At 33.5% G+C, this 26,601-nt stretch overlaps 2 protein-coding genes and 1 non-coding gene across 13 annotated transcripts; 2 read left to right on the top strand and 1 right to left on the bottom strand.

Moving 5' to 3' along the window:
* Positions 1–1,479: 1,479 nt before the first annotated feature.
* Positions 1,480–1,551, bottom strand: TRNAG-UCC (transfer RNA glycine (anticodon UCC)). Its single transcript has one exon. It is a non-coding gene; the product is annotated as a tRNA-Gly (tRNA).
* A 966-nt stretch (positions 1,552–2,517) lies between these two features.
* LOC105140874 (uncharacterized) lies at positions 2,518–8,927 on the top strand. Of its 10 annotated transcripts, none has more exons than XR_845253.1 (7): positions 2,518–3,263; positions 4,183–6,115; positions 6,791–7,362; positions 7,485–7,630; positions 7,727–7,773; positions 8,001–8,028; positions 8,539–8,927. XR_845253.1 is itself a non-coding variant. In XM_011047908.1 (7 exons), the coding sequence occupies exons 3-7, from the start codon at positions 7,028–7,030 to the stop codon at positions 8,655–8,657; spliced, it is 402 nt and encodes a 133-aa protein (XP_011046210.1). In that variant the 5' UTR covers positions 4,106–6,115; positions 6,791–6,920; positions 7,008–7,027; the 3' UTR covers positions 8,658–8,886. The 10 variants fall into 10 exon arrangements, 2 of the variants coding, with proteins under 2 accessions (XP_011046210.1, XP_011046212.1); XR_845257.1 differs by lacking the exon at positions 2,518–3,263 and having other exon boundaries at positions 4,106–4,741; positions 5,220–6,115; XR_845256.1 differs by lacking the exon at positions 2,518–3,263 and having other exon boundaries at positions 4,106–4,741; positions 4,818–6,115.
* Positions 8,928–17,549: 8,622 nt separating this feature from the next.
* LOB (Lateral organ boundaries (LOB) domain family protein) lies at positions 17,550–19,905 on the top strand. 2 transcript variants are annotated; one of them, XM_011047906.1, is made up of 2 exons: positions 17,550–17,779; positions 18,923–19,905. In XM_011047906.1, exon 2 carries the CDS (start codon positions 18,928–18,930, stop codon positions 19,483–19,485), a length of 558 nt encoding a protein of 185 aa, XP_011046208.1. In that variant the 5' UTR covers positions 17,550–17,779; positions 18,923–18,927; the 3' UTR covers positions 19,486–19,905. The 2 variants fall into 2 exon arrangements, with proteins under 2 accessions (XP_011046208.1, XP_011046209.1); XM_011047907.1 differs by having other exon boundaries at positions 17,550–17,832.
* Positions 19,906–26,601: the final 6,696 nt, after the last annotated feature.

Below are 26,601 nucleotides of genomic sequence, written 5' to 3'. Positions count from 1 at the left end.
TATTATTATTTCATTTAAAAAAATTAAAATGAATAGCTACCCAATTAAACCTTTTATAATCAATACAAATTTTGATTTGTTTAGGGGTCTAAATATCATCATTTTACTCCAATAATATAAAGAAATATAATAACAAGACAATTAATATATTTTTAATATCACATCAAAATCCAAAAATCCAATAGTAGTAAGTTTATTAGTAGCCTATTATCATTTACCATAACCTCACATAAGTCATGTATAAATTTTATATCTATTTTTTCATCAACTAACAAACAAAATAATTGTAACAAATAAGATTTATTAAATCTGATAGCAAAGTGAGGTGACACAAAAGAATATATATATCTAATATCAACTCATTTATAAAGAATTCTTAACATCATTGTATTTGATGATTGAACATTTTGTTTAGTAATTGCAAAAACAAACATTTTGTTTAGTAATTGCAAAAACTCTAACTAATATCTAGAATTTACCGCCACAATTTATACTTCCACGACCTCTTTTTTGTTGTCCTTATCTATTAACAATTTCTTATTATATATCTCATATTAACATAATTAAAACATGCATGTGATAAGTATAAATTATAGATAAAATGTTGCTAATGATGCCAGTAACGAACTCAATAATGCTAATATTAAATTCTATGACGCTTACTATACCTCTAATATCCTTAGATGAACTTGGAAGTATTAATTTGTTAAACTCGTAATCGAGAGTCATGAAATAAGGATAATCTTATAAAAAATAAACTACAATAAATAGCAAAATCTAATTTTTAATCAACCTAACGTTAAAGGACAAGATTGAAAAAAAATTCAATTTAAAAAAACAAAAAATACTCGAGTTAATTAAGTTAACTTGTTAAACCTGTAGTTTGAATTATAAAACTGTAATAACCTCATAAAAAATAACTTAAAACAAATTATGAAGTCCAATCTTCAATAAAACTAATGTTGAAGGATAAAATTGAAATTAAAAAAAATATATAATATTATTCTAATGAATAATATTTTGTGAGTAGGGCTCATCTTTTAATTTTTTGTTAATAATTTTATATCAAATAATGACTCGTCTCAAAGTAAGTGTTATAATAAAGATGAGGTGAAAAGTTAAAGAACTTTTTAGATTTCATTTATTTAATAAAAAATAGTTTTTTAGAAATTACTTTTTAGAGTTTCTAGTATTTATTTATTATTTTAAAAATATTGGTAAATAAAAAATATTTTTCAAAAAAAAAAAATTTAGCTTAATTTATAAAAAATATTTTTATTTTATTTTTAATGAAAAATACTTTTAAGAAATTACAAGAGAATAAAAATTATCTTTTTATTTATTAATTATATCAAATTTTATCTTTAATTTTTTGATAAATATAAAAAAATATTAATAAATTATTTTTCATAATATAATAAATATTAAAAAATGTTTTGCAAGTCTGGGATTCTCATTCTCTGCAAAATTGTGCTAAATTGCGTTTGCCGGGAGTCGAACCCGGGTCTATTGCTTGGAAGGCAATTATCCTAACCGTTGGACTACAAACGCGACACCAGATGCGGTTTTATATTTAGAAATTTAACTATTGTAAGGAATCATAGCAACTCCCCTATACCAAAGTAACTTGCATGTGACCTTTCAATCTCGCTCTTCGCTTAGAACTCTCAATTACCCCTCCACCACAGCCCTACATAATACTCCTAACATGTTCGATAAAACTCCTCAAAGTAGCTTTAGCTATGGAAATTCCATGATCGGTGCTTGTGCACAGGCTCACATATTTGAAGATGCATTAGTAATAAAGATAAAGATTGTTAATGGTGAAATCAAGCCTGATAGTTTACTTTTACGTCACTTATTACATGAATGTCTATGAGGATGGATTCAGAATTGTACGTGGAGCAGCAGCATTAGTTTCTAGGTTGGAATGGGATCCTGTGTTTCGTAGTGCCATCTTTTTGAAAAATGGGTTTTGCTGTTGAAACAAGCAGGGTGTTTTCTGGGGGGGTTTTGAGCCGGATTTAGTATAGTGGAATTCTATGAGGATTTTGTATAAAGGGTTGCAATTTTTTAACGAAGTGAGATGCAATGGAAAGCATAAACCAGTTTGGAATACTTTTGTTGGGTTAATCTCGGGGACTATTGAATTCTAGCTTGCTGTAAGTTGACCAAGGAATTTATGCTTCAAAAGTGGTTTGTTGATTGTAATGATAGTGTAGGCACTGCGTTTTGTGAGTGAGCATGTATTCAAGATTTAGGTGCATGAATTCTGCACATATGGTGCATTTAGAAGTTTAGTTTAACTGATTTTAGTAATATGGTATACTTTGATAAATGATTTTAGTCTGGAGAATACAAGAAGCCATTGCTTTTCTACAGGAATCAGAATTTGGAAGGTAAGTAGCCAGATTCTGTGTTGATTTGTAGTGTATTGGTGGTAGCCACTCAGTTGGAAAATGTAGGTTCTGCTACTGAGATGCATGGTTATGTACATGGACATGGATTTGAGCTACTGAGATGCATGGTTATGTACATGGATTTGGATAAAATATTATGGTTTCTCCTGCTCTTATAGATATGTATTCTGAGCGTGGTTTTGTGGGTTTGGGGCTTTGTGTCTTTAAGAATATGCCAAACAGAAATATACATTCCTACAAATTCAATAATCTTAGCTTAGGTCTTGGCTTCCACGTCCTTACTTCCCAAGCTTTTGAAATGTTTTAGATGCTATAAATCGGGTTTAAACCATGTCAGGCTACTCTCTCTCTTTCTGCCTGTTGCCATGTTGGCCTGGTTAAAGATGGCTGGGAGATTTTTAGGAGGATGACAGGATGAGTTTTGCTCCCAAGATAGAATTGAGCATTATTTTCACATTGTAAAGCTTCTCCGGATGGAGGGGGACGTGGAACATAATGTTATTGTCCTTGAAGCAACCAGTGGATTCTGGCATGCAGGCAGCATTGATGTCATGGTGTAAATGCTAATGGGAATTCTGAGTTGGGAGAAATTGTAACCCAGAAGCTTTTCAATTAAGAGCTGAATGTGGCGCTTACAGATTTATGCTTTTGAACATTTATGCTGGTGATAAGAGGTTGGATGGTGAGCCATATATAACAAATGCCGAAGGAAAATGCCCGGTATTAGTTGGGATGGATCTGAAAAGATAATACGTGTTACTGAGAATTCCTTTTAAAATCAGGTCCAGATTCTCACTCCTGATGTCTTTGTTTATTTCCTCCATCCAGCAATCTATGATAAAGGTCAGAGCTAACTACCACATTCTCATTCAAAAGCTCATTATGATTTTCAAAAAACAATATGAATATTAGCAAAGCTGGCTCAAACTGGAATGTAGATTTTTCTTTCCTTTACATTTCTGTTACTTGTCTAGATGGATGCATTTTGAATTGGAATGGTTGGTTTGAAATAAAGATAGTCTCTTTGTGCACATGCCACTCAGAGCATCCATTATAATTTCTTAGGAGTAACATATGTTTTGTGTATATTTTCCACTAACGCCTTTACAGGAGGGAGTTTCAATAATTGGTACTCAATCTCTTGTTTCCACGTTCTCATAAACAATGGTAACAATGACAAAAACAAGAAAGGACAACAACAATGATATAACAAAAAGCTCTTTTGCTAACACTTTTATGGGGACTGAGTCATGCAAAACAACTGTAATGATGTAAAATGCAACTTAGTGCTCCTTTTCTGCTGGTTCATGCATTAGGATCTGATTGGTTTTGGATATATGGTGAAGTTTTTAGTATCAAGTTGTTTAATTCACCATGAATCCCAAAATAGCACTTGCCAAAATTTCTCCTTAACTATAAAAGGTATCAGATAGATGACATTAACACATGAATACATTATAGAAAGGAGGTTACTGAAAATTGTGGCTTGTTCTGAATACACTACTGTCTAATATGTAAATTAGAACCAACCTGCATAAAACTGTATATTCATCTGTCATTGGGGGGTGGAGGGTGGGGGAAAGCGCTGACTTGCTCATTGAACATAAAAGCTACCACTGATGTAGGGATGAATGTTATCTTTGGAATGTGCCTCATCTTGTAAAAGCTACCATTGCTGTAAAATTCAATCTTTCTTCATGCTCATCAAGCAAAGGCATTAAAACCAATTGCTCCAATGTGGTGACAAATTGCAAACCTTCAGGGAGCATCCTCATATGTGAGCAGCTATGGAAGTGAAGCTACTGTAATCTTGGTAGTTCTCCCTCCTCAAGCTAGGTCCATTCCTCAAGAACATGAAAAGCGATGATGAGAACCTCAAGCTTGGGAAATCCACCAGCCTTGCAGAAGTCTTTCCCCAACTACCTTCCATCATAATCATACTACACTGTTAAATTTTTCAAATTAGGTAGGACCTGAAGAACTGATGTTGGATTCTCAGATAAATGTGAATAACCTAGCCCTGGATTTATAAGACTATTGATTGATCCAGGCCAGTTTGGTATTTTTTTTCTAGAGGTCCTTCTAGCCAAAGTTTTCGAAGAAGAGGCGGTGGTGACAATGAATCCCAGAGGACAAGTTGCCCTTGGTCAAAAGTATATTTTGCTTCTAGAGACAAGGAAAGAAGACCCTGCATCTCCATTATGGAAGCATTTAGCTTCCTTGCATTCTCTTCAGCAACATCCATCACTCCCAGCCTTCTGAGCTGCGTCAGCTTACCTAGTTCTCCTGCAATGTCACCACCAGCATGTACACCAGTGAGGGTGAGGAGACTTCCAAATCTACTTATTCCCTCTGCTAGCTTCATCCCACAAATTTTTTTTGTTCTTTAACATTTAGAAGTGCCTCAGTCTTACAAGCTTTAGGATCTCGATTGATAATTCTGTCAAGTCCCCACACCTTCTGATATCCAAAGTCTCATAGTGCTCACAAATTACCAAGTTTGCCTGGAAGCTTGTTTATGTCATTGTTTTTTAATCCAAGAATGTCAGGTGAATCAAGTCTCCTACTTCAACTGGTAGTCCCTTGATCTTGGCATCTTCTATATCTAGCACCTGCAAAAATTTTGCCCCTTTGAAATTCAGCCAGCCATCTTCAGAAAGTTCCTGCTTCCCAAACAAAAATATAGACCAGGGTCAGATATTGTTTAAGCTATGCGCACCTTTTGTCATATCTGGAGTTAAAATACAGCTTGCTTTATGTGGGATGGAAAAATCTGAATTGGGATGAGCTGTTATGTAGATATCGCAAAGAAACACACGTTAAGGAGAGGAAACAGTGACTTTAGTTCCATTCTCTTGGCGTTCATCATCTGCTTGAACCATTCCCTGGCTCACCAGTTCATAGATATTTTATTCTGCATGAAATGGTGGAATGCAAAACCTGAAGGATGCAACCCTAACCACTATCATCATGAAAGAGTAATGGCAGATACGTTACTCTCTCTTCTTCATCTTCCCTTCTCTCCCATCATCAACATGTCACACTCTCCAGCCTCAGCTTTTTATTCAAGGTGGGTGCATGATAGACAATCCTTTTGGTGTTTGGGTCTCTGCTTCTTCAATGGCCTCTGTGCAACTCATCTTTGATTTTAAAAAAAAAATGCTGTCACTTTTATAGGCAAAATCTATGTGGGTTTTAGTGTATTCGCCTATTCTTTCTATTTTTTAGTTGCTAGTGTTTCTTCTCTCTGAAATGGTCTAAAAGGGATTTTTCCTTTTTTGGGTTGTTTTTGTTGGATTGCTTTTTTATGGCCTCACGTTATAACAATGGACCATACCAATATATGGCTACATTTTGGTTGTGGGTAAAATCAAACTGAAATGAAATTGGAATTACCCTCTTCATCGGCATCTAGATTGATTAATTTTATGCTTTGAAATTCATTAGTAAACAGAGAAGTCCATGTTAATCACATTATTTTACTGTCAATAAATTTATCTTAATTATCTTTCTTTATTGACTTGGTTGAACATGCTAATGTGTCTATATCTGACAGGAAGAACACTAAATCTCCAAGCCGGTTTTCTTTTGGCCTCAGGTGTCATGCTTGGAGGCATGCCCTGTTAGAGGTAGTAGAGTTGTATTTGCTAGTTACAGAGATGGTTTAGGCCAGGCAAACTTCTTTTCTATGATGCGTAAGCTAGTTGTTGCATGGTTGGGTATTTTGAGTTTAATATGAAACTTTTGACTTGCTATAAATTAGTTAGAAAACCCACATATAAAATCCAGCTTTTTTCATTTGTTTGCACTTGAAATATTTTGATGCCTTTGCTATCAATTACGTTTTATTGCTTGTAGGTCCAAAAGTTTGCTATGTGCTTTTTAGCATTTTCTGACTCGCAAGCATTCATGTGTTTATTTTTTTTTTTTAAGGTTTGCCTTCCTCATGTTTTATGGAGGACTTTAGTGCATATAAAAAGAGTTAGATATGAAAGAAAACCATATGGAATAAGGTTATAAAGGAGGGGAATGACCCATTCATGATTTGTTCAAAGTTCCTTTGGAACCCTATTATTGTGTGATTGTCTATCATTCGAATGTTTTTGATGAAATATTTACTCCACATCAGTTGTATAGCGTTTGGAATACTTTCAAGGTATAAGAAACAAAACGTTGGACAAAGTTGTGCTAGAGCCATCTTCCAATTATTTTGTAGGGATTATGCTAAGTTTATGCCTAGAAAAACTGCTTAACCCAATTTGTCCTCCAAACATCTAAACACAGATTGTATGCCAATTTAATTATCTTCAATAAGGTTAAGGCTATTTGAATCAACTGGTAATTTGCTATTTTTATTCTGCTCTGTAAAGTTTGAAGGCTATCAGAAATGTTGGGCTTCCAAGCAGCAAACTTGGATCAGATGTTTCACCTCCATCTGAGCGTATCTCTTCAAATGGAATTCAGGACGGGTGATGAATAATTCATGTCTGCTAATGCATGGTAGCTGACTTTTGTCTTTAGATAATCCAAAATTACTTTAGAATTCACGTTGTTAGATTGAAATTGATGCTTATAATCTTTATTCAGAACTGCTGAGAAATTAAGCAATGCAACTCCTGTTGGCATTTGTGATCATACAGTCTTTATCCAGTATTGAAAGTTTGCAGTACACTTTTCTTGAGGCAACTGCACCTGCTCATCACTCAGAAGCTGCATGTGCGACCTTGCCTCCCACCTTTTCTGCTCTCCTATCAGACTCTTGCATGGAGGCAAAACAAGGTACAGGGATTAATATGTTCATGAACTTTGCTTCACCATATAAAACATGTATTATTGATAGATTCTTCCTTAACTATGAGCTACCTGTTTGCTTATTGAAAGTCCCAATGTTAAAATGGCAAAACTACCAACATTACCTATAAAGCATGACTTCCGAATGCCGGTACTTTCTCAACTCTGATCCATTTCACTGGTAGCTTTACTATTTCTCAACTCTGATCCATTTCACTGGTAGCTGCTTGTATTACTATATAACTCCTCTTCAAATACGAACCTCCAATACAGCCTTCATCAAACTATGGATGCATGCAATACACATATCCTAAGGTAGCCACTCTTGCTCATGACTCAGCGCTCAGCAGCCACACTTGCGCCCTTGCCTGCCAGTATTTCCGCTCATCTCTCAGGCTCTTGCACCAAGGCAAAACAAGGTACAACAATTAAAAGCACCATGACCTTTGCTTCCCCATATAAGATGTGTATTATTCAAAGATCCTTAATTTTTGGTGACAATGTTCAAATGGCAGAACCCGCGACAATGCCCCTGCCATGTGACCTCAGCTTCCAAATAGGGGTACTCTTTCAACTCTGTAATCTGGATTCGTGGATTTCTGATGGATTTGCTAATTCTATATCACACTCTGTTACTTGGGGAGCTTTGCATGAATTTATATCCTTCCTATCAAAAGTGATAGAGTGACATTACTACATCTCAGCACCTTTGAGTACTATCTGTATTATATTCAGTCTTTGCTAACATTAGTTGTCTGAATCATTTTGTGTTCTTTCATCTACTTGCAGGGTTGCATGACAGGTTCTTCTTTCAATGGTTAGTGAATTGCTTCTATTTTCAAATTGCACTCTTGGAGCTTAGGCATGCACCACTTATGATTTCACTTGTGTGCAAGAAGTCCATGTCCTACAAATTTCAGACATGTGTGGCTCTTAGAAGCTTTGGACAATAAATATGCAAGGACGTAAAGTTCATAGCTCATGAACTTTTTTATGTCCGATTCATTGCTGCTGCATTCCAAATTTCTTTAATGTGTTAGTTCTTCCTAACTTTTTTTTTTTATGAGCTTATGATCTTAAATGCTTCTTGTTTTTCTATTTATCTTTGCCGACTTCTGGAGAGAGTCAATTGCCAAAACTAAGTTAATGGCCAGAAGAGCCCTTTTAGTTTTTCTATTGTCTGCATGTAGTAGTGAAAAGTACCTGTGCAAATCAAACTCAATAGAACTCAGGCATGCCATTCATTGAAGTGTCGGTATAAAGGTCATATTCTGTTCTGAAGTTTTCCTCAATGCTGATTTTATTTTTATTTTCATATTATCAACAGATATGTTGAGCAAACTTAAGATGGTCACGTGGAACTGGGAGGAGACTTATCATAGTGAATGCTACTGGTTTTGCCACAACAGAAAGTTTCGAGGTTATTTAGCTGGGCATTTTATGTGAACATCAAAATCAGATTAACTGTCAGACCTGCGTAGGATTTTATACATGATTTGAGCTCACTAAAGCATGTAAGCAGTGTATGAAACAGCAATGGTGCTGAAAATCTTCACTGCATACGCTCAAGTAACGTATACTGCACTCTCTTTGCTATACTAGGAATGTTGGATTTGGCTTTTTGACCTGTTGATTGTGGTATGCTGGTCATTCTGCCATGAAACTGCTTGTTGATGCTAATTTCTGTGTTATCTATTTGCTGAAAGTCTTGCCTTTTCTTCCTTTCATTTGTTTTTTAATAAAAAGCTTGCTGCATTAAATTTGTCTGTTAAATTTTCACGGCTGAGAATAGAACTTTAGAAGTACAAGTTGGGAAGCTTTCAGGGCTAGCAGCCTTAGTTAATAAGATGGGTTTGGTTTGAGTCTCTTGCGTCTGAAAACTTGTTAGAGTCGAAGCTCCTCTCTTGTCCATTGTCAGTCTCATTGAAAATTCGTTGTGCGCTTTACCAAGACTGACTTACGGGCGGGCCTTTCATCTTGTGCACATTCTGAAAGGGTTTAAACTGCAAACTAGCATTTAGCTGGTACATTAAATCTCCTTTTCCTGTACTAATCTGTATGTTGTTTATACAAAAAAGAATCAGAATCTTGTTTCCTGAATATAAAAGGCGTTAAGATTATAGGTCGTCAGCTTATTAGAAACCCCTTCAGGTAGCTTGAGAGGCTCATTAATTAGAAAGCATTATAGCAGAATGATGGGTTTTTTAATGCACTATCAAAGTAAGGACTTGGAAGCGAGAATATATTGTTTAGGACAGCCCATAAACGCTAACTAAGCTTTGTTTAGCTTAGTGTAAGACCATATAATAACCAATGAGCTCAAGCTCAAGCTCATCCCCACTTTGAGCCCAGCTAGCTGGGAAGAAAATCAAGTATCCCATGCAATTCTATGGCGATTTCTTTTTCTTTCTTGTTTTAACTTGAAACCGAATCTCTGCTTTTGTTTCCGAGGATGTCATTGGAATACCGTGTGCTAAATGATAACTTGACAAGTTCAATTACTTTTGTTTATTATCATATCTATCTAGTGCTATTCTGCATGTAATGTACCAGATAATCTAAGGACCAAAGATAATTATCATATCATTAAAGCCATCAAGTTTTTTAAAAGAAGTTGGCACAATATTATTTTATTTCTTGTCAAGAATAACCAAAATTTTGGTTCAAAATCAAAGGGGCCACTACTACTATGTTCGTTTGTTTTTGCCGTTAAAAAATGTTAATGAAACTTTTCAATTTTTTTAATTTTATGTTTTTGCCGTTAAAAAATGTTAATGAAAATTTTCAATTTTCAATTGTTTTTTAATATTTTTAGATTGTTTTATTATATATATATAAATTTATATATATATATATATTAAAACAACTACTAACACAATATAAAACACTACTGAGTTTTTTGTATTGCAACCAGTCACAAGATGATACATGGCCCTTGTTATCAACAAATGAAGCATGTAAACAAGCAACGCAGTATGGGGTATGAACTTTCTCAAACATTCTTTTTTGGTATGTATTCATTAAAATTATCTTCAATAAAGTGTTTCTTGTTAAATAACCACATCTGACCCACATTTAACAAGGATAGCAAGTCGGCAGGCGTGCAAAAATGGCAGTCTCTTTAGTCTTGACGCTCTCGACACAAAATAAAACAAGTTGAATGAATAAAAGGGAAGTAGAGGTGAAGAATTTAAAAATAAAATAAAAAAAAGGGGTATTCGGGTATGGGGTACATGTAGTTGAATGAGATGAGTGAGTGAAGAGAGGCAGGAGGGCACGCTAATGCTACAACAGTTTGTTGCTTTTTTCGGGTCTAAATCTTAGCTAAGGACTATAATAAGACAATATTATAATGGGAGGAGAGGGATTGATGTTTTATGACATGATATGATATAACAATATAGTCTTCTTGCAATATTAAATGTAAATATTAATCATTAGTTTGGTAGATTATAATCTCTTAGGGCCCCATATTTTTATCAAGTTGGCGCAAATCAAGAAAAACAGAGCCTTGACAATTTCTATTATATATAATCCTTCCGTGGGAATTAATTTATTTGAATAATTAATGATACTAATAGTACCATTCACAAAGAAAAAAAAAACAACCAAATGAGAAAAATACTTTATAAAAATCTTGAGAGATAATTTAATTAGTTAGATTTTAAATTTTCTTTCCAATGATTATGAGTTTAAGTTTTTTTAGGAATCTTGAGAGATAATTTAATTAGTTAGATCTTAAATTTTCTTTCCAATGGTTATGAGTTTGAGTTCTTTTAGGGCTATTGAAAACTTATATTATCATTAACTTCAAAGTCCTTGTAATTAATTGAAATACGCTATTAAAAACTTATATTATCATTAATTTCAAAGTCCTTGCAATTAGTTGAAATATGAGTAAGCTGATCCGAATACTCATATTAATAAAAATAAAATAAATTTTATAGGAGAAAAATAAAATAAAAAAAAAGACCAAGAGACTAATTATATTAAAATTCAAATTGACCAAAATAATTAATTTTTAAACAATCTATTTTTTTTTTACATTTACAATTTTTTTAATACAAGGACAATATTAAGGATAACCTCATATAAGAATGTGATCCAAAAAATTCAATTGCAAAAAGAACCTAAAAAAACTCAAGTATATCCATGCTAACCATTTAAACTCGTGACTCGGATTTTAAAACAAAAATCACCTCATAAAAGGCACACCTAAAAATACCATGAATCCAAGTTTCCAATCAACAAAATACTGAGAGATAAAATTAGAAAAAAAATTGAATATGAAAGGATATAAAAAAAATATATCAATTAAAATAATAAGAATCAAATTCAATTAAAAAAATAACAATCAAAATAATAAAGATCAAATATAATAGATATAAAAAATAAGAGGATGGAATTGAAAGAAAATTTCAATTCCATGAATTATTTAAAATAAAACAAATTATTAAAAAAAAACAGGGATCAACTCTAAAAGAAAAAATAAATTGAAGGCATGGAAATCAATTAAGAAAAAGAGAGAGAGAAAAAGAAAAAACAAAAAGACAACTGGAGCCAAAACAGAAAGAAGTTCGGCACATGTGCCGCTCAATGATTTTTAGGAGTCATCATGAAAATTCAAATAGTTATTGTGGAGACGACGCTACGTGTATCATCCGAATAACATGAACATGCCTATGAGTGATCGCGTGAATAGAATGCACCAACAACTTTTTAATATTAAATAATATTTAATGCCTACTAAAATACCAAATTTCCTATAATTTAACTTAAAATTAATAATAAAAAGCCATAATAAAACGCCAGAGAGCCTTTGGATGCAAGCCTATGATAAATTGATTTTAAAAAAAAATTAATTATTTTACTATGCTATAAGAAGTAAAAGCCATTAATATCCTTTTATGCGAATTCTTTTTTTTTTTTGCTTAAAATAGCATTCCGGTTATTTCATTGCGCTAAAAACAACAAAAAATCTTATCACCCTCACTGCCAAGACCAATTCGTTTGTTGAGAAGAGTAAAATTATAATTTTATTATTTCATTAATCTATAGCAATAATAAGTCTAAAGCTATAATAAAAATACTACAGCAAATGTTCTTTCTTGTTTTGTTATTTTGTTAATGTGGAAATATGATATGAAAAGAAGGCATATGCTTTGGAAAAGAAAAAAAAAATCTAGATTGAGAACCATCTTCTTTGGTCCTAGCGTATATTTAACTAGGTTTGATATTATTAAGCATAGTTATAAATTCTAGATAGACCTAATAGATTAACTTTGAACTATGTTGACTCAAGGCTTGGACTAATTGATAAAAAATTTGAGCTAATTCGTTAATCTAGAAAAAAACCTAACCTTTAACTTGTTAACTTGGTTTTTTTGAAAAAAGATATTCCTTTTCTTTTAATCAAGATAACATCATTTTTATTTTTTTATTTTTTAAAAAAAAATTAAAAAAAGACTCTCCTGATTTATGATTTATGACTTGTGCCTTATCTTGGGTCAACCTTTAAGGTAAGTTTTACAACAATATTATATATAAACTAATTGATATTTTTTGATGAATTAAAGGAACATGTGATTTATTTTATGATAACTTTCATTTATTTTAAAATTTAACTAGAATATATTATTATGATGTACCGGTACATATAATCTAAAATTAAATTAACAATAAAAAATAATAAAAATAACCCAAACCGTATTTTACAACTCCAATTTAATTTTTTTTGAACTCACCTAGTTATAACCATCATCTTCTCCTCCTAAAGAACTAATTTTATAAAAAAAAATTGATTGAATTTGAGATTGATCCCACGATTTAATTGAAAATGATGGGTTTGTTTTATATAAGACTGTTTATCTAGGACGGATATGTGTCTTCTTTATCTTAGCCTTGTTCCACTAGCTAGTTTATAATCAAGTTTAATATGTTTCATGTATGATCTAATTATGAGAGATGTGTGGCCGATAAGAACTATCAAATCCTCCAATCTCTCTCGTCTCACCCGCTCATTTTTATGTTTATTTGAATATGATTTGCATAAGAAAAGAGGGAAAGAGAAGAAAGAGGGACATGGTGATTGATAAGTAGGAATTAATAGGAGGGGTAGTTGACAGCTGAATAGGAGGAGGATCGAGTGACTGAGAAAATTTGGTGATGGAGGGGCCATGGCCCCCAGCCCTTTGTAATTTATGCAAGCTTTCTCTCTCATATGATTAGCTTACACATTACACATGGAGACATGGGGATTGACAAACGAAAACTCTTATCCCTGGAGGGAGGAGGGTGGGGGTAGAGGGCACTAATTCAGAACAGGAGCCGACGAAGAATGGTCGGAGAAGTGAAAGAGACCAAGAGCAACACTAGTAGTTACAAGAGGCAACAACACCTATCCTTCTCATGAATGCCCCACTCTCTGGAAGACTGTAGTACTGTCCCTTGTTATTCTTTTTCATGCTCAAACAGCTACTTTGCCCCTTCTTCTAGTTTTAGTATAGCTCACCATTATTTTATATATATATTGAAAGGACAACAATTTATTTACAAATCTTAATGTTGTTTCTTATACTATATATTCTTAGTTATAATCCTAGTTTTCATATAGAATTAAAATCTACTAGGTTATCATATTTATTTCCTTTGGTGTGTGTGTGTGTGTAATTGCATTCATAAAAAAAATAATTTGTTTCCACAAAAGCCTTCTTCTGGTTTGTGCGTGCATCTCTAAATTTAGATAATTGAATTATTGAAAAAAAATAAAGTTTTTTTTTTTTTTAAGACAGGATGTGTTTGTGTTATGTTAGTTTCTTCAAAACTAAATAGCTTTCTTTGTTGTAGTCTTTACAAAATCAACTATACCCTCTTATTGATAATCTTGTTAATTAGTGGCATAAGTCACTTTAATTTATTAATTAGCAACTGATCTATGATAAGTTTCATCACAATTTGACATTTAGAAGAATTCACTAATTGATGTTTTCTTTTCTGAGGAAAAAAATAAATAATTCACTAATGTTTTCTTCTGCGAAGCAGTTAGAATGGACATGGAGATTTCAATCCTCTTATTGATATCTTAAGATATATAAATGGAATAAAGCAGCAATATACTTAAATTAATTGAATAATATATACAAGAGATTAGCACTTTTAATTACTAATTTTTCTGAATCACATAACATTCTGTATTTTTTAGTATTCAAATACTCCATGGAAATAATTCAAACTTGATCTCCATACGGTAGGATAGAGGCTTATTGGTAGTGAAATTGTTTGTATAATGAAATAATTAATTAATTGTTGTCAGCTGGTCTATGCTTCGATCTACCGCAGCACTGAACATAATTTAATACGACAATTCCATTTTTAGACACAATATATTCTTCGACTAAGTCAGCAAGCACTTATCTTTCTTTTTCTAGCATGCAGCAAGGCTCACTTTGATGAATTATGTTCTACAAAATCTACTGCTTATCTTCACAAGAACCCTCTGATGAAGCCCTTATAGATGCTACTTTACCAAATTACCTCTACAAAAGAACCATCATAACCTAGAAATAGCCATGCCAGCCATGACACTTTCAAGGGGGACCTTAGCTTTAAATTTGTAACAAAAACTCAGAGGCACAGTCACTGGATGTAGCAATTTCCATTGCTCTATCATCAGAATTCCGGCCGATTCGTGACAGGAACCCTAAGAAACTTGGACCACTATACTACACCTACCACCTAGATAGCTAGTGGTTTGAAAAAGAGCTCGCAGAAACATGTATGCTGATGAAACACACAGTTGATAGGGAATTCTCCTACAATAACTTAAGGCATCACATCCTCACTGAAGTTTATCCATGTTACAAGAAATCTAAGTAGGTTCACTCATTTTTGCTAAATAATAATAAAAAAAAGTCCTCAAATATGAAATGAAGTGCTTATGATATCATCACAAATCTCTTCTTCAAGAACATGAGGGGGTTGACTTGATGGCTTCTTCTTTAACCACCAGGACTCAATCTAAAATCACTGTGAATACAACCAAGTCCTAAAAAAGACTGCTTGTGTGAATGGAAGTAAAACCAAAATAACGTCTACTCTCCGAAACCTTAGTACTGTGAAAAGACTGATGTTAAGGTTATGCATAGAATCTACATATACCTATAATAATTAATAATCTCAATTTTTATTGTGTCATGATCACCCATAAATTCTCTTGTACATCTAATCTTAATAACCAGCTAGTCAATTGACTTATATATATATATATATATATATATATATATCTTTTAAAGGATTATTTTTATCTTTTATATCTTTTAAATGATTATTTTTAATTAATACATTCGATTATTATAACAAAAATGGTCTTAATAAATTTAGTATAAGACGGCTACTCTTCAAATCCTTCAAACACTTGAATTTTAAAAACATTTCATCATAGAATAATATCACTTTTTTAACTTCTTGTGAGTTCCAAAGTACAATCTTTAGACAAAAAAAAAAAGTCATATATAAACTTTGGTCTTGTATTTGACATTGTTTATTTAATTACAGCGTTTGATTCACTTGATAAAAAAAAATCAAAACGCAGGAGTGTTATTTATAGATTAATGACTCCATCTTTTAATAATTAAAATATTTAAGTAATTTAGATTTTGAGGATTACAAAAGTGGTCACAGTCCATTTTTTCCAAAAGCAGAAATCTTCAATCTTAAAACGTGACAGTCACTGCAATTAGCAGTGTCATGATCCCTCTGGTTTCATAATTCTCCAAAGCCTGGCTAGTTGACAAAAACTGTAAGCGTCAATTAGATGTTTTTCTCATGAAGAACACACAGAAAACTCGGAAGATATGGTTTGCCTCCATATTCATCAATTGCAACCAGTTTGAATGTTAACCACATGGAAACGTACTGTGACAACATACCAAGGCATTACTGATCACAGATTCTGTAAATTATTGACTGGCGTGGTATGAGCAAAAAAGGTAATTTGTTGGGACTGGACGGATCAAAACTCAGTAGATAGTGATGATTGTGGACTTTTTTTACAGGACTACACCGTACCGCATATAAAGAATCATATATACGGCACTCATTTTGCTTATTCAGCTGTTGATTCTGTGTTAATCCAATGCAAAGTATCTCACACATATGAATATAGATCGAAGACAAGCCAACTGTGCACTCTTACCGAGTTTGTACAGGTATATAAAATGTACAGACTGCAAGTCCAGTCCTTGCTAGGGCATATATATATATAGTGAAAGAATTACCCAGTGAAGAGGAACAACATTCACACAAATAAGAGTATATAGACATTTACCACAATAATAATATCAATAATAGGTGCTACCATTCTGGTATATGATCAAGTTCTGCAGGAGTAGTATCTGATTAGGAAATCTTCATTTGGATTGCCCATTCCCAATTGGCACACCAATTAAAATCTTTTAAATGAAAATGGGTGGCAATTATACAAACTTTAGGGTTCATCTTCCATTAGTCTCATATATTCTGAATGTTATAAGAAGACAAAAGAATGATCAATCTAGAAGAATATATAGCAGCTCGAGATGCCTGTGTTAAATCTTGAAATCCTATTTTAGGCCTTCACCTAAGTGTATAAGCTCCCGAGTGATCAGTCGCAAAGGTTCCTTTTTAACTAAAATGCTCGCTTTCATCTTGTATTCGAAATCTCATCAACCAAGTAGTTTAATTTGAGTTAAAACTCCACTATTCTTATTCTCTTTTAGGCTTTTCCGGTAAGTGGTTCTTAGACACTATTAATGCCTTTTGGATTGGTGTTATATATATATATAATTATCAACGAACAATGGGGCTTAAAACAAAGAAAAAATTATTTATAGAAAAAAAATTATTGGATTAGGGTTTGGATTAGGGTATCCAAATGAGATATAAATCATAATTGTGTAATTATAGTTAATCCTGTACATATACTGTTTGTGCATCTGATATGAGAGAAAAAATCAAAAGGTTCTTTCTCCTTCCAGGTTAATAATTTAAGAAGAAAACCTAAAGTAATCACATTTATGATTAGTTGTTTGATCTATTCAACCATACGCAATCAGTATTCTTGTCCACTTTACTAATAACACCTTACGTTGCAGCAAAAAGAGGGATCTAATTAGTTAATGTTCTTGATTAGATTGTCAATTGTTCTTCCTTTTTATAATAAAAATACGTATTACCGTAGTGCATGAGAAAGGCATACATGATGGAATGAAAATGGGAGACATCCCCACATCCTCGATATTATTATTAGATGCAGGGTCATAGTCCTTCTTTTATAGTGTACCTCTCATTTATCACCTTTGTCTTTTGCTTCCATTTCTTCTCCATTCACTAAATGTTCTTTGCTCTCTTCCTCTTACTTAATTCCCTACGTTCTCCCTCTCTTTCTCTCAACACTCAGTACTTAGGGTTTTGCTCTATGAGGGATCCCCTGCCATAAATCTGTGTTGTTTCTCCCTTTCATTGGCTAAGGTACTTTATCTTGGGAGGGAACAAAGAACATACATCTAGCTCCTCCACGGGAAAAAAGAAAGGTACTTCTCTTTTTATTCACATGATCAAAGAAACCTAGCTAGATCACAAACAGGTAAGCATTTGTAGCTCCTTTAACCCTTCACTATGCTAATAGTTCTCTCCTGTTTTTGTTGTTTTTGGAAAGCTAAAGGCTAAAAGATACTAGAGTGCTTTGGGTTAAAGCCTCTGGTTTAGGGCTTTGCTATGTTCATATGTACTATATATAAAAAAAGACATGAATATACAATTATGATGAATTCACTATTCAGATCCCATTTTCAGAAAATTTCACAAGGATATTATGGCTTTAAAATTGATCATGCAACTGAATTCTTCTAAATTAAGTAGCAGCCTGGATTATGTGTGAAGAAGTAAGAAGAAGAAAGAGAGTTAATGTTAATGGCATGGAAATCTAAATAGAAAAGACAAATTCTAAACCAAAATTTAAATTAGGAGATGCAGAAAGCTTGCTTTGGTGGTTTTGAGGGCGAGGTGAAGGAAATAATGTTCTTTTTTTTTTCCAGAAATTAAATAGGATGAATTAAACAGAAAATGAAATAAAGAAAGAAAGGCAGGGAGGCATAATTAGAAGGGGCCGAAAGAGAAAAAAAAAAGAAGAAAAAGAGAGTGAGGTTGTTCAGTATATATAGTTACCAAAGAAAGGGAAGTGTCAGTAAATTCTCAGATTTCAGTTGCTGTGCATGCATAGATCAAAGATTTTGTTTTCTTCCCTCTCTTTATGGGAGAAGAACAAGGGATTTCTGTGTCTGCCAGATGGAGAGAAAGTGAGATGTGGGATGGGATGCACAGACACAAACACACATAAATTTGAGATTTTCCCAAATTTGAGTTTGATAGGAGAGAGCCTAGGTAAAGTAATTTGGGATGATTCTACTTAATTTTCGGACCTAACAGAATCTTCATATTAAACCTAGTATACAAGTCCTTTATGAATTGAAGAGAGAAATCAAGGAAAGAAAAAGAGAGGAAAAATTAAAGAAAACATCTAAATGAAAAGAAAAAAGTTCTGCAAATACATTATACCTGACATAACATTCTAGATAAATCTGAAAATCGGAGGTGGGAAATAAGATCAAAGAGCTTCAATTATGTAAAATCACAAAAAATTCCTGATGGAGTTTATGTATACTCTCCTTGTGCAGAGAAAATGGCTTCATCCAGCTCTTACAACTCTCCCTGTGCTGCCTGCAAGTTCTTGAGGAGAAAATGCATGCCAGGCTGTATCTTTGCACCTTACTTCCCACCAGAGGAGCCTCAAAAATTTGCCAATGTTCACAAGATCTTTGGAGCAAGCAATGTGACAAAGCTCCTCAATGAGCTTCTCCCTCACCAAAGAGAGGATGCAGTGAACTCTCTTGCCTATGAAGCCGAGGCAAGAGTAAGGGACCCGGTTTATGGCTGTGTCGGTGCTATCTCCTTTCTCCAGAGACAAGTTCACAGGCTCCAGAAGGAACTTGATTCTGCCAACGCTGATCTGATTCGCTATGCCTGCAATGAAATCCCAACTGCATTGCCTGCACCACCAGGGGCAAGCTCAATTCAATCAATGGCTCCTCGTCAAAGGCCGGTTGAATATAATAATAGAAGGATGGGCAATGAAGGGGGTTACTATCAAGCTCCAGGCATGCCAATTCCTTATACTCTTCCTTGGAATGATAACCCTTCAGGGGATTCCAATGAAGGAGGAGGAGAAGGCAACATGTGATCAATTGAGAGAGAGAAACCCCATGTAGGGTTTATAGCTACCTTGAGGGCGCATGATCTGCAGGGAGTCATCTTGGTGTGGTATTATAAGGTTTCTAGCTAGCTAGCCTCACATGGACTCTTTAGCTAGAATACTTCATTAAGTACTTCTTCTAGTTGTTACATAGTAATATATTTGGTCGGTTTGGTAATTAATTATACACATGGCCTGCTAAAACCAAGAACTTAAGTAATCTGCTTGTGGTCTTAGCATGGTTATTTGGGACCTAAATAAGGCTGTAGAGCATGGTGTGTGTGAAACCTTTGTTGAGTCATTAGTGCAACTTCAGGCATGTGCATGTGGAGTTGCTACTTCTCTGTCATTGTTTATGTTTGAGAATAAATGATATCAAACTTAAATAAGTATAAAGAGGATTCTCTAGCCTAAGTCTACGGCTTAGTCCTCCTTTGCACTTAAATATTCTTACTTCTAGCTTTCTGCGTTTTTCCAGTGGACCACTGAGGTAACCTTTTCTGCTAAATTTATTCAACTAATTCTTAGCCATAGGTTTCGAAAACACCCATACGTATAAAAGATGTCCAAATTGATCCTCCGGCTTGCATCTAACTACAGAAACGAGTTTGTTTTTATGTTGGTCAAAGAGAAAGTTGCACCTAACTGCTCAAAGTTTCTCTTTTGCATAACTATCATTCATGTTTTTCTCATCGAGGCCTTTATACATATTATCATATTAACGGTGACTCGCAACAGTACATGAAGCAGTTCTGAAGAAATGTTAAAGCGTCATCGCTCTTTCAATATATACAATGCAAACTCAATTAACATTTAGCAGAAAAGGTCGAGTTTGATGAGCAGCTGTAACTTTTTCTGCTTCTTTTGAAAAATTCAATTTCCAGCGTGTGAAGGTACATGTTTCGCTACCGGCTGAAGCAAAGGAGGGTACGGCTTGTGAATATATGTGTGGGCTCTAATTTGTATAGTATATTTCTCCTTTTCAGCTCGTGAAGGCACCCACCTCTTGTTTCTATGGTTTTTCTATTTCAAATATCTACTAAAACAGTAACTCACAGTTTTTTTTTTCCTGGTTTCATTGGATCCGTTTCATAAAGTGATCGTTCTCCCATGTAATGGCTTTCAGCTTTTGCTTCACCATTAACTGTTCTCATCCCCTATATTTGTAGACAAAACAGTATGCCCCTGTAAGCTAAAAGATATTAACAGTACCCTAGCAGCCTACTCTCTCTGCTCTCTCTCTCACACACGCACACACACACACTCGTGTGCTTAATCATGCATGAAGAATGAGAGCCATTTCTTATAGAAAAAAGAAATCCCTAAGAACAGTCTAAGAAAAAGAAAACCCTAAATTAAACCCATAAAATTATAGAAGTTATTAGGGTTTCACATTGCACGTCATTATTGATCTGACCAGCAACATGTTCTCTAGAGTACTCTGAATTATTTTTTTTCCAAGAGAAAAAGAAATAATTAAGGCACAAGCTGGGCATGTCTCCATATTCGGTTTTTGATCAGTACTCTACTATACATAAAGTTTGAAGCTAAAGAAGCAGTGTTACTTTATTGATCACACACACATGTATGTATGTATGTATGTATGTATGAGTGCGGAGAAACAATGGAATTTTCACTACTTATTTTATATGTTTTTTTGTGGTGGAAGAGAGGGAGAGATGACTATGAATTTCCTTATTTTCTTCGACTGTCTAATGCTTTTCATTCCATTCTCTCTCTCTCTTATACATTCATATGTGGTTTTAATGTAGCAGTACACAGCTTTGATCAGTAAAACGTCCATCTCTTCTGTTTCTAACTTCACTTTTTGATAGACTCGTCTCTCTCTCTCTCTCTCTCTCTCACACACACACACACACACACTGATGTGCTCTAAATGACATGCTATATGCTTACTTTCTTTCGCTGTTGCGGGCATGCAGATAAACACTGTAACATTCATAATCATCAGGGGAAAAAAAAAAAGATTAATGTCCCCCCTCTCTCTCTGTCCCAATTGTATGATCTGGATTTGGGTCAGGCAGCTTCATGGTGTGAGGGAGAGATTAAGTCACCACTTTTGTCCTCCAATTCATCGCCTCCACAGCCACCTTTCTCGAGATCACCAAAACCTTACCTCTATCCTCCTTGGAATTTTTGGCGAACAAAATCTAGTGTCTGACCCCCTCCTGATTTCTTCACCATAATTAATTATATTCATAAAATATGTAGTAGATATTATGGAATGTACACACAGACAAAAACCACTATTGAAAAGAGTTTATCATGTATATGAATTGTGATGTGTGTACTGTAGGATCAGAAGGGAAGTCAGAATGGAAGGAAAGCAAGGCTTTTTCTGGACTCAATGCTGTGTTCTTTAATATATGGAAAGAAAAGAAAACTGTAACAGCTAGTGATTCAGAATCTATCAAACCCATCATCAATCTTTCTCTGATATATATGTATGTATATAATCAGAAACAAAAACTTCAAAGACGTGAGAAAGAAGCAAGGAACTGGTGAAACATGGCAGCTGCAGGGAGGCATAGACAGGACAATCTAACCTAACAGCAAGTGGGCCGTGGTCTATGCCTGTGCCCACACACCATTTGTTTCTTTCTTGTGTGTACGTGTGTGTGTATCTATGAATCCCCCTCGTTGTAGGGTTTCGGGAGAGACGCCAAGTGAGTTGCTCAGGTGAGATGTCTTCATCGTTCTATCACTTTCACTCCCACACATGCCCTCAACGAATTTGGAATTATAGCGGTTATAAAAACCCTTATTTCTCCCTGTTTATTTTCCTGGAGCTGAAAAAATATATTATCTACTCGTATCTTTATTTTCTTAATTCTTGCAAGAATATAACATGGTCTCCAAATCATCTAACCTAACTAATTTCGGATACATGTGATTTAGGACCTGTATGGGGTCAAGATCGCGTCAGAAGCACCACATGATTGCGGCTACATTAATTTAATAATTTTTATTTAAATATATTCTTACATGAACACATTTACGCATTACAAAATCGCAGAGTTATCTCCATACCTCAAATATGAAATTACTCACACCTACTAATTAACGATGCATTGAAAAGGAAAACGAGAGTCAAACACCAAATGATCCACATGACTTGAAACAAACCACTTGGTTAAGCGTGCGTAGTTAACTGAGTGATCATGAAATTAACCAAGTTTTGATTAAGCTATCGCTAATCATGAGGTGGTAATAGCACAGTCACTTGAGTCAATCTGGGAGGAAAATCTGCCCTCATCAACGGTTAAAACCCTCCGTGATGGCCGTCCCCGCGTCAACATATAGGGAAGGTAAGCAATCACTCGTGATCCAGCACTTCCTCTCCGCAAGATTTTCTCTACAGAGTATTGAAGTGACTTCTCTAGAGACCACCCACGGGCCATTTTAAGGGAACAACCCAGACCCGGAGAAGGGTCCATCTGCGCAATCTAAACACAGTAAGGTCTGCCATTACGATATTGGAATGTTTTGCAGTGTGATAGAAAAAGTATAATATTAAAGTGTTTTCTTATTTAGAAATATATTAAAATAATATTTTTTTTAAATTATATATATATATATACACACACACAGAGGGTATATATCAACACATTAAAATAATTTTAAAATATAAAAAATAATTTTAAATAATTTTTTTAAATACGATTTCAGCTACCTTTTCAAAGATTATTTAAGTTGAATTTATTGTCTTCTCTATCCAAAAAGAATTTCTTGATGTATATAGCTTTTAATATATTATCTATATTTTATGTATCCAAATTCATGACCGACCGATTGGATTTCATATTTTTTCATTTTTAATTTTGTTGCACCACAATTTCAGTCTCGGATTAAGCTCTTGACAGTGCTGGCGAAGGATGGATTGAATTGTTAGGTGAAGGGAGGGGTGAGCAAGATAAGAATATCAAGAGATCACTTTACTTTAGGAAGGTTATAAATTTCTTTTAGGAGTGGTGGGGGTTTGATGATAATTTTCAAGAGTCTAATATATATGAAAATATATATACCAAAGACCCAAATACTGAAGTAATTTTGAAAAATTTGAGGGGCCATGGCCTGTCGACCTTTGCTTACACGCCACCCTTACTTGATAGTGTGGTATTCAGGAGATCACTCTGGCTAATACTAGGTTACAATTCCCAGATTAAAAAGATGAAGATAGTGAAGATAAATGAAATAAGATAAATAAATTATATTTGATAATATTGGTAAGATATATTGATTTTTTTTATATTGTTTGTTTAGTTACAGTAAATAAGATAGAATAAAATATGAAATAATCTAATTTACATTTAATATATATTATTATCAAACTTATATAATTTTAAAAATAATTAGATATTTTTTTACTTTAATTTATATTAAGTGTTGAAATTAATAATATTATAATAAATATAATTATAAAATCTATCAGTTGACCCTAGATCTAGATGGCTCCAAGTTTAAGAAAAAATTAACTAAATGATTAATCTGACATGATTTGATCCTAGTTAATTTGGGATAAAGAATAGATCAAAAACTCATTAATTTTTTTTAAATGATCATAACGATCCAAGATAAAATATGGGTCAAAATGTTTTTTCAAAAATTGATCAAAATGATGTTGTTTTCATTCTTCTTTTTTTTTTTTTAAAGAAATTTTGTGTTAACCCTTTAGATACGTGACTTGTGACTTTTCCAGGGTCGATCCTCAAATCGAATTTTAAAATTATAATAATAATTATTTATTTTTATACATACATTGACTCGGATGAACCTGAGTTGACACTCTTAATATATGACTCAGTCTTTGTCCTGGGTCAATCCTTAAATCAAGTTTTAAAACTATAATAATAACCGTTTTTATCGGTGACTCGGTTGACCATCTCAACCTGTGACTCAAGTCTTACTCCAAGTTGATCTCCCAATCAGGTTTTAAAAACTATGATAATAACAACTTTTATATTTACACTAACCCAGGTTAGCCCTCTTGATTAGTGATTCGAGTTTTGTCTTAGATTGATACTTTAGTAAGATTTTAAAATTATGATAATAATTATTTTTATTTTTATATTGATCCAAGTTAATCTGGTCAACTCGGGTCAAGGGTCACAACTCATTACCTAGGTTTTGTCCTGAATTAATCCTAAAATTACTTTCTAAAACTATAATAATTATTACTTTTATAATTTATGTGCTAGATTCATTAACCCCAATTATCCTTCCAAGGACACGAGTCCAAGCCACTACATTTTTTTTTCTTCCCCTACTTTAATTTATATTAAGTGTTGAAATTATTAATATTTTAATAAATATAATTATAAAATCTATCAGTTGACCCTAGATTTGGACAACTCCAAGTTTAAGAAAAAATTAACGAAATGATTGATCTGACCTGATTTGATCAAAACCCTGGTCAATTTGAGATAAAAAAAAAGGTCAAAAACTCATTGATTTTTTTTAAATGATCATATAACGATCCAAGATAAAATATGGGTCAAAATGTTTTTTCAAAAATCGATCAAAATGATGTTATTTTCATTTTTCTTTTTTTTTTAAATAAAATTTTGTGTTAACCCTTTAGATACGTGACTTGTGACTTTTCCAGCATCGATTTTCAAATCGAGTTTTAAAATTATAATAATAATTAATTATTTTTATACATACATTGACTCGGATGAACCTGAGTCGACACTCTTGATCTATGACTCAGTCCTTGTCCTGGGTCAATTCTTGAGTCAAGTTTTAAAATTATAATAATAATCGTTTTTATCGGTGACTCGGTTGACCATCTCAACCTGTGACTCAAGTCTTACTCCAAGTTGATCTCCCAATTGGGTTTTAAAAACTATGACAATAACAACTTTTATATTTACACTAACCCAGGTTAACCCTCTTGATTAGTGATTCGAGCTTTGTCTTAGGTTGATACTTTAGTAAGATTTTAAAATTATGATAATAATTATTTTTATTTTTATATTGATGCAAGTTGATCCGGTCAACTCGGGTCAAGGGTCACAACTCATTACCTAGGTTTTATCCTGAATTAATCCCAAAATTACTTTCTAAAACTATAATAATTAATCCCAACATTACTTTCTAAAACTATAATAATTATTATTTTTATAATTTATGTGGTAGATTCATTAACCCCAATTCTCCTTCCAAGGACACCAGTCCAAGCCACTACAATTTTTTTTCTTCCCTTTGCGAGCGGGATGGTAGAAATGATTAGATATAGTTCTAATGTTTGGAAGCAAAGCCACGGAACATTTCTTTGTTCCTAAGATAACATTCAAAGAACCTAGGAAAGGAGCAAACATTAATGAATTGGATATTAAAAAAAAATAAAGAAAAAGAAGGCATTTTAAGCTATCTAAAGATTTCTCAACTAATTAATCATGTTACCCATCTTCGGATAAAATTTGTGTAGTAGCTTTAGCCCCACAAAATGCATCATGGCCCGGATCTATTGGGCATGCTTAATTTTAAGCTTTCTGCATGAAAGAAGAAAAGAATGCTTTAATTCCAAAACTTCTGCACGCATAATTAAGCTCAATCAAGGGGGATTAAGCAATCATTAAGCTCATGTTTATCCCTCCTACAGCAGTACTGCCTCCTACTGGCCGCATGTATGAAGGAGTTGTAGAAAAAAGGCTTTATAAGTGGCTAATACAACATATATATTCTCTGTATCATGCCTTTATTTCTTACATGCACTGAATTTGAGTATTTCTTTTGTCAACTCAGCAATGATGATGGCCATGGTGGTTGCCATGGCGTTACAAGATATTGTGGATTAAAGAACTACGCTTTTCTAGATACGCATTTTATGTTTGACAATGGCTATATAATTAATGAAAGAGGGCGATACTGTATTAATTCATACACCAAGATATTGTAGTACAGATTTAGATTTGATGAAGAGAATAAGAATATCTTCTAGCTGTTCGTAGCGGTGGCTTCTCTAAATTTTTTACTTCGAAGGATGCGGAGAAGGAATACCTTCTCTAATCATATGCGCAGAAAGTGTCCCTCATGGAATATATTGCCAGATTTTGACATGTCGAAAATGACAATATCAAA

The sequence above is a fragment of the Populus euphratica genome, unplaced genomic scaffold, assembly GCF_000495115.2.
Source record: "Populus euphratica unplaced genomic scaffold, PopEup_1.0 scaffold145.1, whole genome shotgun sequence".
NCBI lineage: Eukaryota > Viridiplantae > Streptophyta > Magnoliopsida > Malpighiales > Salicaceae > Populus > Populus euphratica.
Note: the sequence above shows the minus strand (reverse complement) of the source record. Positions and strands in the feature narration are given on the sequence as shown.